We start from the raw sequence: 13,967 nt of genomic DNA on the forward strand, positions 1-13,967 counted from the left end.
ACAGGCTGGGTGAATCAATGTGAGTGTGCCGTCCTTTGGATGGACCTTAAACGTGCATTCCGTCCACCAGCATCAGTTGGTGGACGTTAAAGACGCTGCGGTGTCCTTCACGAATTGTAGGCGAGCTATCGCCGGCTCCCTCAACAAATTGTGAATGACGTTACGAAGAGGCACAGTCATGAAGACATTACGAATTCCGGCCCTAACCTATCGGGGGGGCACTGAATCAGCTGCACAGCCCAGCAACGAGGCCTAAAACCAGCAGCCACAGGTTCCATATGAAATGAATCCGAGTATCGTGGTCCCCTATGTGACGAACATAGGCGAACTCGCCGATGTGACGCACCAGAGTGACAGTTTACAGTTTTGTCTGGAATCGAACCCAGTGCGGACAGCTGAATCGACAAGCGTTTGCCGTGGGAAAAAAACCGATGAAGCCACGCCTCTCGTGACGTCATTCGTGGCTGGCTTTAAATAACGAACGGAAAAGAGGGCTGCGCGCCGGCAGTGGAAGATGTACGGTGATTGGGTCCACAAAGTATCATTGAAAACGGCAAGGAGACCCTGGCGAAGAGGTCTGCGTGCGTAAAGACCAAGGGAAGGATACAAGGGAAGGGCTGAAGAAGAAAAGAGAAGAAAGACGCAGTGTTCGGGAACCCTGGGCAAGAATTGAGCGAGTACATAATGTGAGAGACGACCCAGAGGGGTCCAGGCGCTAATTCAGGAGGGGGGGGGGTCTCCATTACCCTCTGAGTCTCGTCGCCCGTAAGTACTTTGGCCGCACGAGCGTTTTCGCGCCAAATTGTAAAGCGCGCCACGTGCACGGCCATCGTCGCCGAAGCCTGGACCGCGGGTCACCCCGAACACCCATCCCCGGTCTTGGCCACCTCGCAGGCTTCGCTGCAACATGCGACTCGTCCTCATCTCGGCGCTGTTTTGGTCGCTGCAATGTCGGTCCAGGGCGACCTTCCGGCCGAAAGAAGGTGACAACCGGATCACCAGGATGACACTGCACTCCAGCGGCTGCTCCATCGTGAGTATCAACATCAAATGGTCGACACACACTGGACTCGGACGAACCCGTTCGAGTTCGACCACCGGAGAATTCCCCGGTTCCGCGAAAGGTCTTTGAGAGCAGCAATCATTCTCATACGTAATATGTGGATAGACATCACGCGGTCCCCTAAACGCACAGGTCCGTTACCTTCTCATTTGATGCATCTCTGGACCCGAGGTTGAGTTCGTTAGACCGTTGGAGTTCCGGTTGGGTTCGAGTTCCGACAATCGGACGGTCGAGATGTCGTCTGGTCGGGAATCGAACCCAGGCCGGACAACAGCTCGGCTTTCGTTGGCCCCTTGGTCGGACTCGGGTATTCCTCGTCACCATGTCGGTACTCGGTCGGTAGTCACCGTCTGAACCATTTCCCACAATTATAATGCGATGATGCCATTTGTATAATATACTGTACAACGAAATGTGTTCACCGAGGACATCACCAGCGTCCGAATTAACCACGTACCTAATAAGTAAACGAGGGCACCTTCATTCCGAGGGAACGTCGGGGGGGCCCGTCTATTTATTACGTACGTATGCTCACACTGGAGACCGAATCGGGGAAAACGAGGATGAAAGGAATGTGGGAAGAGGAAGGAAGGGAGAGCGCGTCACGTGGGAGGTCAAAAGCTCCGCCATATTTGCTTACGTAATGCTTCATAGATTACCCTGAAGCCGGCTGTCCAATCTGCCCGTGCTATGAACATGGTGCTCATCCGCATTGCTCCGTGCACCATCAGACAAATAATCGCTTCGTTTTAATGACTGGGCAAGCTGTTGGCAGAGTTTGGAACATGTGCTTCGTTCTGACATGAGGCAGAGCGTGAAACGATGCTTGCGGAGGTAGTTGACATCGTTGCCACCCTCCTACAATTTCCTGCACATCTGAGATAAATCAAGGTCCGGTTACTCATGTCGCCCCCTATGCACTGCACATGAAATGTCCACAATGAAAGCCATACGTACGCTCGCAATGCACAATGCAGGAATAATTGTGATATCATTGTTGGTTTTTCCGAACGCAGACTCTCCGCCGAGCGACGTGCAGCAGGAGAGACCTCTACGGGGTACCGGACACGCTTCCTGCGGACACACTGCACCTGGACGCGTCGGAGAATCGTATTTCGGAGATGTCCACGGAAACCCTCGTCGGCTACTCTCAGCTCGTGACGCTGGACGTGCACGGCAACGAGCTCGATCGCCTCGAGGAGGGGACGTTCGGCTCCTCTTGGGCGCTGCGCGTGCTTGACCTGGCACGTAACCACGTGGGCTCGGCAGAGCACGCCACCTCAAACGCACGTGCTTTCACCCGGTCCCTCCGGTCGCTCCAGCGCCTCGATTTGTCGTACAACGATCTGGACGAAGAGGCCGTCGCCCGCTTCCTGGAGCCCCTCTCCTCCTTAGAAATATTGCACCTCAGCGGTAACATGATCCTGCGCCTATCCTCAGACACGTTCCGTGGCACGCCGGGACTCCGCGAGCTGCACCTGGAGAGGAATCTGCTCTTTGAGATCAAGGAAGGAACTTTCTCTGTCATACCGTACCTGAGTGTACTCAACCTGGCCTACAATTCCCTGCACTGCCTCACTCAGTTCAACTTGACGCGCCTTGTCGTGCTCAACGCAAGCAGCAACAATCTCGAGCGCTTCCAGAGCGATCACAGTGCAGGACCGTTCATGTTGCGCACGCTTGATCTGTCCCATAACAACATCTTATTTTTCCCAGGGCTGCACGGTCTTAGTGCCCTGCAACACCTGGACCTGGCATGCAATTACATCACACTGAAGACGTCGCGCCGACATGCGTATGCTCCGATAGCTCGCAAGGCCACGCAGGAGAATGGAGACGGGCCAATGGAGTACCGGGTTCTTCACAATGTTCAAGCAGTCATCATCTCCGCCACCCTGGGGGCCAACCTCTCCTCGCTGCTTACACTCAATCTCAGCCGCAATGCTGTAACTTCCCTACCTGATGGTTTCCTTGATGACTTTCCTTCCCTCAAGAAACTTGACCTGAGCGACAACTGTTTAGAAAACGTGTCTGCTCCTTCCGCACTCGATCCGCAGCACCCGAGGCCACCGTCGCTCGTGTCTCTCGATCTGTCGAGAAATTTGCTGCACAACGTCGACCTCACCGGCCTCGATGCGCTACGACAGCTCAACCTGAGTATGAACTTTGTTAATCGCTTTCCGCAGTCTTTCTTGCACTCGTTATCCAGCCTGCGCACCCTCGACTTGAGTCACAACCCTGTCGGGACTCTGTGTTCCCCGCATGGAGAGCCGCGCGGCACGGCGCGCTTCTTCTTGCGACCGGAGCATTCCGCGTGCATCTCCGTATTCGACTCCCCAAACTTGCGAACGCTGGACCTGAGCAACTGCAGCTTAGGACAGATTCCCACGGACGCCTTCCGGGGCACATCCTTAGTGCACCTGGACCTGTCTGAAAACGCAAAGCTGCAGCCAATGAACGGCGCGTTCCATAGCCTGCAGCATTCTTTATCCTCACTCGTGCTACGCCACACCACCGTGTCTTCACATTGGCACAATAGCTTAGACTTTGCAGCGTTCCGCAAGTTGTGGAGCCTTGACCTTTCAGCGAATGCTTTGCGCAGTGTCCCCCCTTCAGTGTTCCGCACATCTGTGCAGTACCTGGACGTGAGTCAGAACGCGCTAGTCGACTTTCCTACTGCGCCGCTCAACGAGCTCACTCGCAGCCTCTTGAGCGTCAAGATCGGAGGAAACTCATTCAACTGTTGCCTCCTCGCATGGGTCGACGTGCTCCAGAATCGCAAGATCAACGTCACCGATCGTGGTTCGGCTACGTGCAAAGGTCCAGTGGGAGAGCCCATGTCGTTTCCGTTCAAGCACGGGGCAGTGGGTTGTCCACACAGAGGGGACGCGCCGCAGGACGAGACTCTCCCAAAGGGAGGACACCTGGCCGTGCTCACCTTGGTGTCCCTGTGTGTACTGTGCGTCGGACTCGGAGTCGCGGTGCTGAGCAGCCGACCCATAGGCTTGCATTCGCTGCTCACCGATACCTTTGGACGCTGACCTGTGATCCACCATTGCTACGTGAGGGGTTGAAAAGCGAAGGACAGTTTCCCTCGCGAGTAGTGGAAGTGACCATTGCTGTTATTCCATGGTTTTGTGTGCATAAGCTCTCTCACACTATTTATCTGTCGTTCAATGAAGGATAAAAAACGTTGTTGTTTTTGAAGAAATTCGCAAGAAAAACAAAACAAAACCAAGACCGTATTTGATAGTTGGGATCATCTATTTATTATAACCTATGGAACATGAAGGAATTTTTGACTCCTTCCCCCATATTCCCACCCCCCTGCACACTCCTTTCTCCTGCCAACATTCTTTCCTTTCTCCCCAAACTCCCTTGCCCTCCCCTTTTGTCATCGTCGCCCCTCTTCCTCTTTGCCAATTATAATTTTTCCTCGGTTTTGGCCTCCCTCATGCGTACCTATAATAAACAGGTGCCTGCTCTCTCTCCTTTCCAGCTCGAGTATGTCATGTGGATGCGCCAAGGTCCAATCGACCATTGACCCAATGGCACTGGTGCATAACGTGTGCCAACTACGGATATATATATATATATATATATATATATATATATATATATATATATATATATATATATATATATATATATATATATATATATATATATATATATATATATATATATATATATATATGGGCAGGCAAACACCGAATGGCTAGAGTTGGGGGTTATATGGCATTTGGTGAAGTTTATTATTGAACCTGAAGACCATGACTAAACTTCCTGACACTATGTGCACTACGAGGGTGGGGGTGTGGGATGTTGCGGGGAAGTTGATTTCCTTGAATCTTCGTGAGTTTGGTTTTCTCCAAAATGCGTTAATTTAATGTACATATACTTGCACACTCTTTTTTCCAAATAAAGTATATTTCTGATGTAAAACAAGTTGTTTGGTTTGCGGCAGACGTTAAACCGAGCGTTCCGTCTGCTAATGTTCGGTGGTGGATCTCAAAGATCACATGGTATCCTTTTATGAAGAGTTAATGAGTTATCTCACACACCCTGAACATATTCCAAACGCCTGCACACTCAGTTGAGTCGACTGCATCGGAGTGGCGACCCGTCGAGGAACATAACCCTCACCAAGAAACTGCCTCCGCATTACCTACACTCTATATAGAGCATGGTACATGACCATCCGAGCAATCATGCACCATTCGGTGCTTATGAGATGAATCGGGTGGAAGATGATGATGATGGAGAGTAAGAAAACAGTGAAACCATGACGACAGGGTTCATAGGACACACTACCCCGCGCTGTCTTGAGAAACGAGGTCTACGAGCGGCAACTTTGATTGGTCGAGATTATGTAAAATGCCGTAATATTTTTTCCAAGTGCTGCTAAATGGAAGGGGTTGTGAAAGTGCAAAGAAGGTGATTTGTGGAGAATGAAATAAATATTTTAAAGGTTGAAGAAAAAAAAAATTCATTCCGGAAGTTTACTTAATGCAGCATCTTATCCACCACCTTATCTAACACGTTATATTAGTTCTTTGTGCTCGTTTATGTCCTTTATGACGTCATGAAAAAAACGGTGTTTCCTGTTTGGAATGATTTTCAATTTTGTTTCACTGCTCGACAGGCCAACAGTAAAGAAGTCATCTCACTGCTCTCTGCGCATGTGCGATCGGGACAAATTCAGAGCCAAAGTCGTGTGAAACTGCAAGTTCGTTTTCCAATTCGTGTTCAAAATAAAACACTCAATTGAAATGAAATTGTTGTTCCATTAAAAGCTGACGTCTGTAGACAGAAGGACAGACAGAATGAACCGTGCATGGGGTAATAACACAAAACATCCTGGCCTCCCGCGATGTCGATAATCGGAATCTCCCGCGATGAAGATGAGTCTCTGGGTCTATCGCTTTTCCATCACAGAAAGGTCAGTGGTCTGTGTTCTCCCGCCTCCTTTCTGGTCTTGCACACTCTGCTCTTTCTGTGCTTTGTCCCCCCCCCCCAGGTTTCTGCAGGGCTCACATGGTCCATCAACCCCATTCTGGTGAAACTACCTCAATCCAGGATCACTGCTCACCTCCACTCATTCGTTCATCTTTTCTCCAACCTGTGAAATCAACATCCTCTTCAATCTCCTTCCCTCAAGGTCTTCAAGAAAGCGGTTCACCACCATCTGGGATCATCCACAATCCAAAAACCATGATCTTTTTGAACATTATTAACCGCACCCCAATCGCTCCGCCTCCAAAATTTTCAGTTTTTCTCTCCTGAGAGTTTCCTTCTGTATCCATCTTGTCCACACCATCTGTCCTTTCCTGCCCCCATTCTTTGTCTGCATCCCCCTGTGTTGGCCTTCAACTCAGCCGTCGGTGTTTCTAACCTCTTTCTCTCAACTGTTCCTGTTGTCTGTTCAGTGGACTCGCTGTTCCATGAGCCATGACTGTATGTGTCACATACAACACCGAGGTCTAATATCGCCCTCCTTTCCCTTTGTGTCGTATACGTGCTTGTGTTGTGTGCTTAAGGTTTGTAACTTCAACACTTTCTTGAAATTCATTCTGGCATCTGCATGGGATTGCTTTCATTCATTTTGGGAGTTTAAATTCAAATCCATTTAAATCCAAAATGGCTGAAATATAATTAATTGTGAATTAGACTTCTCGTTCGTGTTTCGCATAACCGGTCCTTGTTGCGGGCATAACCGGTCCTTGTTGTGGGTCCGTAACCCGTTTCATTCTCGCACCAATTGTTGACTCGATCTCCACAGCGGGATTGGTCATTCGGATACATATTGCGCCAAATAATTCCCACCCGGTCACTCTTACAACTCTAACAGGGTTGCAGCAAGCCTGGTCATTAAGACCGGGGTCATGACACGGTTGATGCCGACAGCCATGCGATGTGCCCGGATATTGAGCACGCTTCGGAGCTCACGGAAGGAGTGTTATCGTGTCCAAGATCGCACCGACACTCCCCAGTGTTCCCCATCTTTCCAAAATAAAATGTGCTGGCCACAATGGGGGGACTGCGGCAGCCATTGTTACAGGCCTGGTGGTGAGAGAGGAGGGGTTAGGGAGAGTGACTTGCTTCTTCCACGACGTCGCTGATTCATTATTGCAGGAAACCCGTTGATGGAAACGCCAACAATATTCTTTAGCGAGGGCATCCGGTTTGGAAGGCCAGTTCAACTCCCCATGGATGTTGGACACGTTTTGCTTGAATAAACTTTCCCCTCGCTTCGTACGAACCTGGGATTCATTACGTGAGGCTCGGTTGTAAACCCTCACTGTACGGTCATAAACAAATTTATAACACCATCTACGTATTACCATACGCACAATAATGGAGGTGGCCTTTTTAAACCCCTTTTACTGTACTTCCCCCTCTTCTCCCCACCTTCCTCAAGTTTTCTCTATTTGGTTTTTTTTTCCTCATTTTTGAAGCGAGTGAGCTTCTCACCAATAAAGGAGCGTCTGAGCCAGGCTGCTCCTCTTTCACTACTCTTCCACGGACTCTTGTTGGAGGGTCGCCTCCCCTTACTATGTAAGCTGGCCGATGCAGTTTCCATCTACGAGAAGGACACCGAGATAGACCCTCTGAAGGACAGGACAGACTGGTTTTATAGTCATCTTCCAATAATCAACAAGGAAACGGAATCTATAATCTCAGAAGACCTCAAAGCCTATCTCTTCTCAAACTCTTTAAAAATAGGATCATCGATTTGGTTTCCATGCTGGCCAGTGCACCCGAGACGTTCTCCTCAATCTAGGGGTCAAGGCAGTCTCAGAGAGCATTTGACACCGTCTGGAATCCAGGCGAGGTCTTTAACTGCCAACAGAAGCTGGAATCCTCTCAACTGCACAGTTTGCACAAGAAAGCAAAGGGTCGCCCTCAAAGGCATCTGATATCCCACCCTATCCTCAGAGGCTGGTGATCCTCAATGAAGTATCCGGGGATGTATCCCATTCCTGGTTTTGGCCTCTCGAGAAAATCGTCCGTTTCACCTTGCCGATGACTACTTTGTGCTAGACGTTGCCTCACACAAATGACGAGTCGGCCCCAGATATGAGAGAGAGACGGTGCCTCACACGAATGACGAGCAGGCCCCCGGCTGCTTGCTCGTCTGCCCGTCAGGAAGAAATTTGAGGCTGGTCAATCGCTAGACGATGTTATTCATTCCCTCCAAATCCCACATCATTAACTCTGTCTCTACGTAAAGCCCGCTCGCTAACTCTCCGAATGAATTCTGCATTCAACCTCAACCTGGCAGAAGTGTAGTCTTTGGAGCTCCTTGGATAAACAATTTGCTGTGACCTTTCCCGAGCCACTCATATATGGAAGCATCTTGGAATTCCCAGTGGACATGTCTTTCCTTGGCTGCTCTCAGCTCCTAAGCGCTTCCGCAGTGCCATGGAACCAGGCTCTCGTCTGTGGGTCAGTGCATCGAGATCTCATGAGGACCCCCTGGAAGCAGTGGAATCCAATGCCCTGGTGGTGATTGAAGTCACAAAACAAGAGGCTTAAGTGTAGGGTCTACTCCTCTCCCACCACAGACAGGCCAGGGGCCTCGCGGTCACCAACGACTACGCAGCTCGTCTTGCCGCATCCGCATTCTCAGCCATTCCTCATTATTGACATCTCATACAAGGAAGGAGTTCAACATGCCAGGAGGCCATTCGGTCCATGCAGCCTGAGTAGATTGTAGATACGATTGCTAACATAGGAAGCAGCTCATACCACTTTCAAGTCTTTGGTGTTACCGTCGTCGGGCTCTTCGACGAGCCTCGACTTCCATGCAGCGGAACACCCCTCCACCTTTGCAGACAAACGTATGTATGTAACGCAGATACACTTCCATCCATGCACACACTGACAGGCTCAGCTCGAACAGACGAGCTGGAATACCAGACATCAAAGGAACCCGAACATTCCCGTTGGCTGGATTCCCCAGAAACCATCGTTGTACCTTGGAAACTGAAAAATCAGGGCAGTGAATCAATGGGCGTCAGACAATACAACGTGCACCAGGACTAAACATGAATGAAGGAAGTAAGTTTGCGGGAAGGGAAAGTTTATTTTGGCCGGTGGGCGTCCGGGCCCACGCGTAGGCCTCAGGGCAAGCCTGGCCCGACGGCCTGGCGCCGAAGGGTTCGAGTTGGGCAACTGGAATTAAATGGCGTGCCTGCGGGGCACTTTGTAATACGAAATGAGCTGCGGGGCACTTTGTAATAAACGGTCAAGGCTCTTTAGCAACAACGTCGCTTAAAGTGTGCATGGCGAGAGATGTGGGTTGTACGAAGCTCATGGGGATTGGAAGGAAAACCTTCATGTTGTAAATGATAATTGACAAGCACTTTGAGGCTGTTGACAAAGCGATTTTTTAACTGCACAGTGCATTGCTCAAGCTGGGGTGGGGTGGGGGGGGTGCTGTGGTTGGATGAGGGGTGGGAGTCTGGAGGTGATCTGGGACTCGAGATCACTCAGATTCCCTCCTTTGGGCAAGGACGAGACGCAGGCAAAAAGGAAATCGAGAGAACGTGGAACACGAAAGGGATTTTCGGAAAACCTTGAGACGTACGAGGAAATGAAGGAGGAATGTTTGAGAGAGTCATTCACGAGAGGAACCAAACTCTTTAGACCCCCCCGCCCCACCAACCCCAAATCACCAGGATTCGCTGCCTGGAAAACCATCACAAACGAGCTCTTCTCACTCACTGTGACACGTTTGCACACACCTCGGGGGGGGGGGGGGTAGAGGGAGGATGTTGATCATTAAAACGAGGAACCACTCACGGGGCCACCTGACACTCATCCTCATCCTTGGATGGATTGTTGAGTGGTGCATCAAGGGTGGATTCAGTTACTGAAGCAGCTTGCTAGCGCTTGCCAAGCCAACAGTTCCTTGTAGACTGTTTTGAACGGAGTGCTTAAGCCACTTAGCGAGTGCTCCACAAGAAGCTTGGTAACTAAACACACACCTGGGTGAGTGTGATGTCTGTGAAAGGGTCTTGTCAAGTCAAGAAAGGGTCTGGCATCCTGAACAAATTACAAATTCCTGCCCGAACAAGCAAGGGGCACTGCTGTACCCTCAGCCAATGAAGCTACCCCGCAGCCTTCATGCTACAGACGACGGAGGAATCGTGTCCGTGATGCCATTCACAATGGAGGTTGGTGATGCCTGCAACCCCTGCTAGTTCAACCTGGTGTGTTACCAGAAGATCAATGACAGCACAATGGAGTTTATTCTCATGGGCACTGGCAAACAAGGGCTGCCATTTTCAAGAGGTGATGTGAGGTCTTATTGACGTCCACTAGCAAGAGCGAACAGTCTGGACAACCGGTTTAACGTCTCCCAGCCCCCTTCCGCTTCCGACTTCCAATGACGGCGTACTCCTTGATGCAACACCCTGGTGTGCGAAGCACGAGGAAGAATTAGTTTGTGGTCGCATCACATCTCCGGGGAATTGAATCCTGACAACACGAGTCAAAATGGCTGCATGACTTGAGAGCTGTCCTGCGGCGGTGTAGTAAGTAGCACATCTGATGGAGTCTTCTTGTTTAGTACGCAGCACGTGGCATCATTGGTTGAGGCCCGAGGGCGTGGCTTGGCCGCTGATTATGCACCTTTGGTTCGGGCAGGAATTGGTCATTTGTTCAGGGTGCCAGTGATAGCTCGCCTTCTCTTCACAAACGACACAGTGGGATCTTTAATGTCCACCAACTGGGGAGCCGCCCAGTTGAACGTCCATCCGAGGGATGACACACAAATTGATGCCTTGACCTGCCTGCAAGACACCAGGATGGCAGTTTATAACTGGGTCGGGATTCAAACCCAGGTTAAACTGATTTGAGGCTAATATGCGTACGTGGGGGCCATCGTGCCTGCCCCTGTGATGAAATGACCGCAGCCATGTCCGAAACATGTCATTGGGCCCTGGGAGCGGAAATTCTCGCGTATCCAAACGGACTTTTGTTTCACTTTTCCAAGTTGCAACGTAGGAGGATGGAGATCGATGGACGGACTGGACCTGCAGCGTCACGGAGGGATCGGTCCGCTGTGACATCAAAGCACCCAACCATTGGGAAACGCAATGCGTGTGATCGCTGCAATGTCCGGTCATGAAGATGCCACCAGCAATGCCCCATTGGCCATATCCAGACTCAAACCAGGCAGCGGAAGGAAAGCGCAGCTGCGCTGTCCACTGGCAGTTAAGGAAGTTGCATCACATCGAATGGAAGCTGAAGATAGGGGCAAACGCAACTTGGAGTGCCGATAATGGAGAAGACTGTTTGAGGGTCAGGGAATGAGAAAAAACAGATGTTTCCAGATCTCGTCCAGGATTGTTTCTTAACCTAGTTTGTAGATCAGCCCCCGGGGAGTGGTGGTGTTGAGGGGGGGGGGGTGGTGGTTGATGCAGGACTGGACCTCTTTCAGTTCTGAGCCTGTGATCCCCACACGGTGGAGGTGGGGTACCATTTAAGGACAAGGTAAGGAATGCTATTAAGGTAAAAAGAGACCAGGGTAGGTGAAGAAGGAAGTAAAGAGTGCTACGAAGGTAAAAGGAGACCTCACACTTCTTTACAGTGTATCCATACACACAAGCAACATGCATTACAAATCCAATAGCCATTGGAATAAAGTGGCGTGGACCAGGGAGTGCAAATCTCTTCAACGGGACAAAGCACCAGAACATCCAGGGCTCGCTCGAGCAGGAAGGACCGCATATGGGCACGGTTATCAGAGGACAGCATCTCCAAATCGGGAGCTCGCCCAATGAGCATGGCCTGGCAACAGCTGTGCACCAACGTAAAGGCGGACGATGTACAGTCTTAATCCGCCGTTAAACAAGACCTTCAGCCGTGAGGAACAACGTATGCTGGGACATTGACCACGTCTCGGTGAAGGCCTTTATAAGCCCAGGTCACCCAGAATTTGAGGCTGTGTTGAATCCAGGGAATATCAAGTGTCAGAGAAGTAATCCAGCAACGAGCCAAGTCGCCGTGCAGACGGGTACAGTCGGCAGTGAGTGCGAGCGAGCCACGGAGGGTGCACTGACAAGTTGCGAAGCTCCATTGCCTGTATGGATGGCTGTTACACACCGATTTACATGATCCTTCTCTTGCTTTCCCAAATTCTAATTGTTCACTTGGAACGCACAAAGAGCCATCAACGGTTTCCCCTCGACTCGTTCAGAGCAGGGGTACTGATACGCAGTTACGAGTTTCTCCTCGCATTACGAAGCATTCACCACATTTCTCTGGCACACGGCACATTACACCATCACCGTCTATCCTTCCCCCCACATCCCCCTCCCCTTTTCATTTTGGGACCACGTAAGCTTGCAGGCTTGCGTCAGGTGAGCGAGGGGTTGCCAACGAGCCCTGCCCTCCATCTTCCTGTCTCTCACCCTTGCTTATCTAATGTTCCCAGACCGATTGAGGCTCCTACTGTATGTCTGAGGTTTCATGATCAGGTGACTGCTGAGGGGTTTACATGTATAAGGGTAAGACTTTCTTTTGTGACACTGCATTGCTGTAAGTACGTGCTTTTGTTTAACAAGACCTTTATAGTTTCCAACCTGCTCGACTGGCCATTTCTCCATTGGTTAGACACGAGTGTGCAAATAGTGGATGGGAGTTTTGTCCCGCTGATCCGCTCCAGTCAGACAATCTGACGTCCCACTTAAGGTTCCGCTCCACCGTTCTTAATTGATAAATAGGAGTGGGGCTTCGAGAGCACGGTTCCCTATCTGGGGGGATTAGCTTGTCGCAAAGGTAACGAGGGAAGTGGACGCGAGGACCCTTCCTAAGTTAATCGGCTCAGACTGCGTCCGTGGTTGTTTAGCAACCCGCTGTGCGGCGGAGTTTACTACTGCTGGTCAGCGTCAGGCTCAAAGTTCGGGACGCGGTCCGAGAGGCCACTCATGACCCTGCCGGCAAACCTGCAACAATAAGTGTGTATATGAATGTGTGTGCATGCACCTTTCATTCTTCGAGTGAGTATGTATCCAGACAGCGCCATGTGGAAAGGGCTTTCACCATTGTGATCTGACGAGATTGATGTTTCCATTTTGCTCGAATTATCATCTGGGGGTTGGTGGTGTCTGTCATCGTCCTTAGTCAGACGTTTGTCTGTTTTCAAGAGTTGACAGCCGTCTTTGGCCATTCATCATTTCCACTTTTTCCTCAACCATTTAACTAATATACTCCAGATATATGATAGTAGCCTGAGAATGTGGAACTGAAGATAAAAGCTGCACTTTTGGCAATTTTATTCGACTTCATTTAATGCGAGGAACTATTCGATGCGGTAAGAAGTACGGAGTAGTTGTTCCTGATTCAGTCAAGGAACAAACAAGCAACCACTCACATTGAAACCACCATCCGCAAAATGTGGTCTGCACTTGGCCACAGAGAGTCCTGAATCCCACGACTTGTCATCATCGCGGTGGCTTATCGGGATTTTTGCTCAAAACACGGGCCCTTCCAATCCCCAGATTTGATTGGTCACAGGTAATGTCGCGAGGGGTCACCTGCACGCTGCTCTCGAGAGACCTGATTATTTGGAGCATAATTGAGACCTGATCCCACAGTGGGGGGAAGGGGGAGGATTGGGGGTTAAACACTAACGTTCTGACACGATTTTGCTTTCTAAGAAAAGAAGAACTTGATCGCAAATGTTTTATTTTTTTGAAGCTTCCGCCAGTGGTTTTTTCCAGCACGTGCTGTTTCACTTCGCTGGGTCTCTGCTATCAGGGAGAGCAAGCAGACCCGCCTTTCCGGGGAAGGCTCCGTTCTGCACCGGCCATACAAAAAGACTGATATTGACAAAGAGAGCGAAAAATAAAATAAAATAAAAAAAAAAATATATATATATATATATATATAT

At 50.1% G+C, this 13,967-nt stretch overlaps 2 protein-coding genes across 7 annotated transcripts in view; one reads left to right on the top strand and one right to left on the bottom strand.

Moving 5' to 3' along the window:
- Positions 1 to 13,967, bottom strand: part of LOC147009194 (uncharacterized) — a 53,102-nt gene that overhangs the window by 28,106 nt on the left and 11,029 nt on the right. Inside the window, exon 3 of one of the 5 annotated variants that reach the window (XR_015053107.1) lies at positions 13,323 to 13,874. The exons of 3 other annotated variants lie outside the window; for them this stretch is intronic. The gene's annotated coding sequence lies outside the window, so the exon portion shown is untranslated. Of the gene's footprint in view, positions 1 to 13,322; positions 13,875 to 13,967 lie in introns of those variants that run through there. One more of the 5 variants, XR_015053109.1, reaches the window with a different exon arrangement.
- On the top strand, positions 473 to 5,011 carry LRRC32 (leucine rich repeat containing 32). Of its 2 annotated transcripts, XM_085860989.1 has the most exons (3): positions 473 to 765; positions 895 to 1,033; positions 2,080 to 5,011. In XM_085860989.1, exons 2-3 carry the CDS (start codon positions 908 to 910, stop codon positions 4,102 to 4,104), a joined length of 2,151 nt encoding a protein of 716 aa, XP_085717115.1. In that variant the 5' UTR covers positions 473 to 765; positions 895 to 907; the 3' UTR covers positions 4,105 to 5,011. The 2 variants fall into 2 exon arrangements, with proteins under 2 accessions (XP_085717115.1, XP_085717114.1); XM_085860988.1 differs by having other exon boundaries at positions 474 to 1,033.

Source organism: Eptatretus burgeri, chromosome 17 (assembly GCF_056783735.1).
Source record: "Eptatretus burgeri isolate ZD-2024b chromosome 17, Ebu_testis_v1, whole genome shotgun sequence".
NCBI lineage: Eukaryota > Metazoa > Chordata > Myxini > Myxiniformes > Myxinidae > Eptatretus > Eptatretus burgeri.

What these genes read in the sequence shown, in the direction of transcription:
- LRRC32 (XM_085860989.1), top strand. Translation starts at nt 908, where the DNA reads ATGCGACTCGTCCTCATCTCGGCGCTGTTTTGGTCGCTGCAATGTCGG. An exon ending in ACTCCAGCGGCTGCTCCATC is followed by an intron (nt 1,034 to 2,079) that starts GTGAGTATCAAC and finishes TTCCGAACGCAG; the next exon opens with ACTCTCCGCCGAGCGACGTG.